The 2,034-nt window shown below is 43.9% G+C and overlaps 2 protein-coding genes across 2 annotated transcripts in view; both read right to left on the bottom strand.

The window, feature by feature from the left end:
* PATL1 (PAT1 homolog 1, processing body mRNA decay factor) overlaps positions 1 to 1,340 on the bottom strand; it is a 28,955-nt gene extending 27,615 nt beyond the window's left edge. Inside the window, exons 1-2 of the mRNA XM_004389292.2 lie at positions 1,316 to 1,340; positions 126 to 237 (exon numbers count right to left, since the gene is read on the bottom strand). The gene's annotated coding sequence lies outside the window, so the exon portion shown is untranslated. The remainder of the gene's footprint in view (positions 1 to 125; positions 238 to 1,315) is intronic.
* LOC101343300 (olfactory receptor 10V1-like) overlaps positions 1 to 2,034 on the bottom strand; it is a 15,501-nt gene that overhangs the window by 1,443 nt on the left and 12,024 nt on the right. Inside the window, exon 3 of the mRNA XM_012559381.2 lies at positions 126 to 237. Coding sequence (XP_012414835.2) covers positions 126 to 237 — 112 coding nt within the window. The remainder of the gene's footprint in view (positions 1 to 125; positions 238 to 2,034) is intronic.

Here is a 2,034-nt window from a genome sequence, read left to right as displayed (position 1 = left end):
TATTCTAAGAATAAGAATAGAAGGATATCTTGCCAAATTAGTGAACGAGGTTCTACTACAAAGACAACGCACTAATAAAAGAGTAAGAGACCAAGATGATATTAGAGGAGAAAGATGCTACTTACCAACTGCACCTGACCCAAATGTATCATCATTGAACTGATCAATCTCTTCATCTTCCTCTCCTAGGCCCTGAAATGCATCTTCATCTTCATCTAGAGGACAATCCTCCAACGACTGAAAAAAAAGAAATTAGCTATTCATTAAGTTCACATCCTCATTTTGAAAATGTTCATTTTCTCTTCTCAGTGATCATAACATAATAGTTTTATTATGATTTTTTGTAAAGATGGCATTTTCTCCACTCCCCAGTTTGTCTGATTTGGAAGATTCCAGTATCTTCCTTTTTTTCAGATGCTATTTCCTGTTCCTTACTTCATTTAATCTTGCTTCCCAAGTGTTTCATTTCTCTAATTTATCAAGCATTTAATAATAGCATTTCCTCATGAAACCAAGAAATAAGGCCTGCAACTCCTTGACATCATTGGTTGGAGTAGAATGAGAATGAAAATAAATGCTTCATTATTTTGATTGAGTTTTACGTATCTTTTTTCAACAAAAATCTCATCTTCCTTATTATATTCATGCCCTGTTTTTCAACTACTATTCTCTTTTAAAGCTTTCTCTTCATTTTCCCTCCTTCTCCCTTCTTTTTATAGGCTCAAACTCTAGTGACAAAACAGAAAGCTAAATTTTCAACCAGTCAGTGAATTCTGAAAAAGCTGTAACATGGTAAATTCAAGTTCTGGTTCCATAAGTCACGTTCTTTCTGATTGAGCACCTCCTATGTTTCAGGCTCTAAGCCTCAGTCTCTTAAGCTATAGTGCAGGTACAATACCATCTACCTCAATGAGCTGTTGTAAGTATCAAAAGCAGTAACTGTTGACTGCTGAACAAATGCTAGCTACACCATACCATTTCAGGGGTTCTATTTTAAAGATTTTTCCCCCTTCCACTTCACTCTTCAATCAATTTATTCTCCATGTTTTTTTTTCATTTGGCAACTTCTGCCTGCTTTATCCCATCATCTCTTTATGTTTACCTAAGATCAGTTTGGTTTAGGACTACGACCACTCCCATCAAGTATGAAGCGTATCTGTCAACAATTTCCAAAGGCTTGGAATCGGAATGTCACAATCTCTCAGTAAGTAGGTTGGTGATGACCCTGCCTGGCTACCTCTTAGCTAGGCTGTTTCCAAAGGAAAAGTCAGGCCAAAGGGCCATGCTTCCCATCCCTAAGTCCCGGCAAACTTACATGAAGTAGACATGCGACTCCCTCCACATCAGAAGCAACTTCCAGCAGCACGCCCTTCCAAATCACAGAGATCTACTTAACCAAATCACTACTTTTTTGAATTGGAAACACTTACAGATCATCGAGACAAGCCCTTTTATTCTACACATACAGAAACTTCTGCCCAAATTAGGAGTAACTCAAGGTCACACAGTGGGTTAGTGACAGGGTCAAGACTATTGCTCCATTCCCGGCACCCGTCACCAAACCCAGGTCTCCCTCCAACTCATCAAGAAAAATTCTGCTGGACACGCCCCCCTCCCAACTCTGAGCCCTCGTTAGTAAATAGTCTGGGCCCCAATCAAAGGGCAAGTCCATGCTCCCTTGACTACGTGGTTGTATGTGTGTATCGGTGGGTGTGAGCAACGGTGGGAGAGGGGGTGCAGACTCCAGGGCGGGAAACTCGTCTCTGGGTATCCCGGGTGACTCTACCTCCTCAAGAAGGGCCACGGGGGTCAGTGCAAAGCGCTCTCCTCCTGGGCTCCTCCCGGGACGGAGGTGGAGGAATCTGGTTACGGCGGTTAACGGGCCCTCCCCCGCCGCAAAACAGAGGCCAGCTCTCCCCAGCGGAATTGACGGGGCAGTCTCGACCCCCCCAGACCCGCTCACAGTCCTCGGATTAGACCGGTGACCTCAGCCGGTGGTGCTCCGCTGTCCCGTGGCTCCCGCCGCTCCCCCCC

The sequence above is a fragment of the Trichechus manatus genome, unplaced genomic scaffold, assembly GCF_000243295.1.
Source record: "Trichechus manatus latirostris isolate Lorelei unplaced genomic scaffold, TriManLat1.0 scaffold00240, whole genome shotgun sequence".
NCBI lineage: Eukaryota > Metazoa > Chordata > Mammalia > Sirenia > Trichechidae > Trichechus > Trichechus manatus.
The sequence above is the reverse complement of the archived record's forward strand: the minus strand, read 5'-3'. Positions and strand labels throughout refer to the sequence as shown.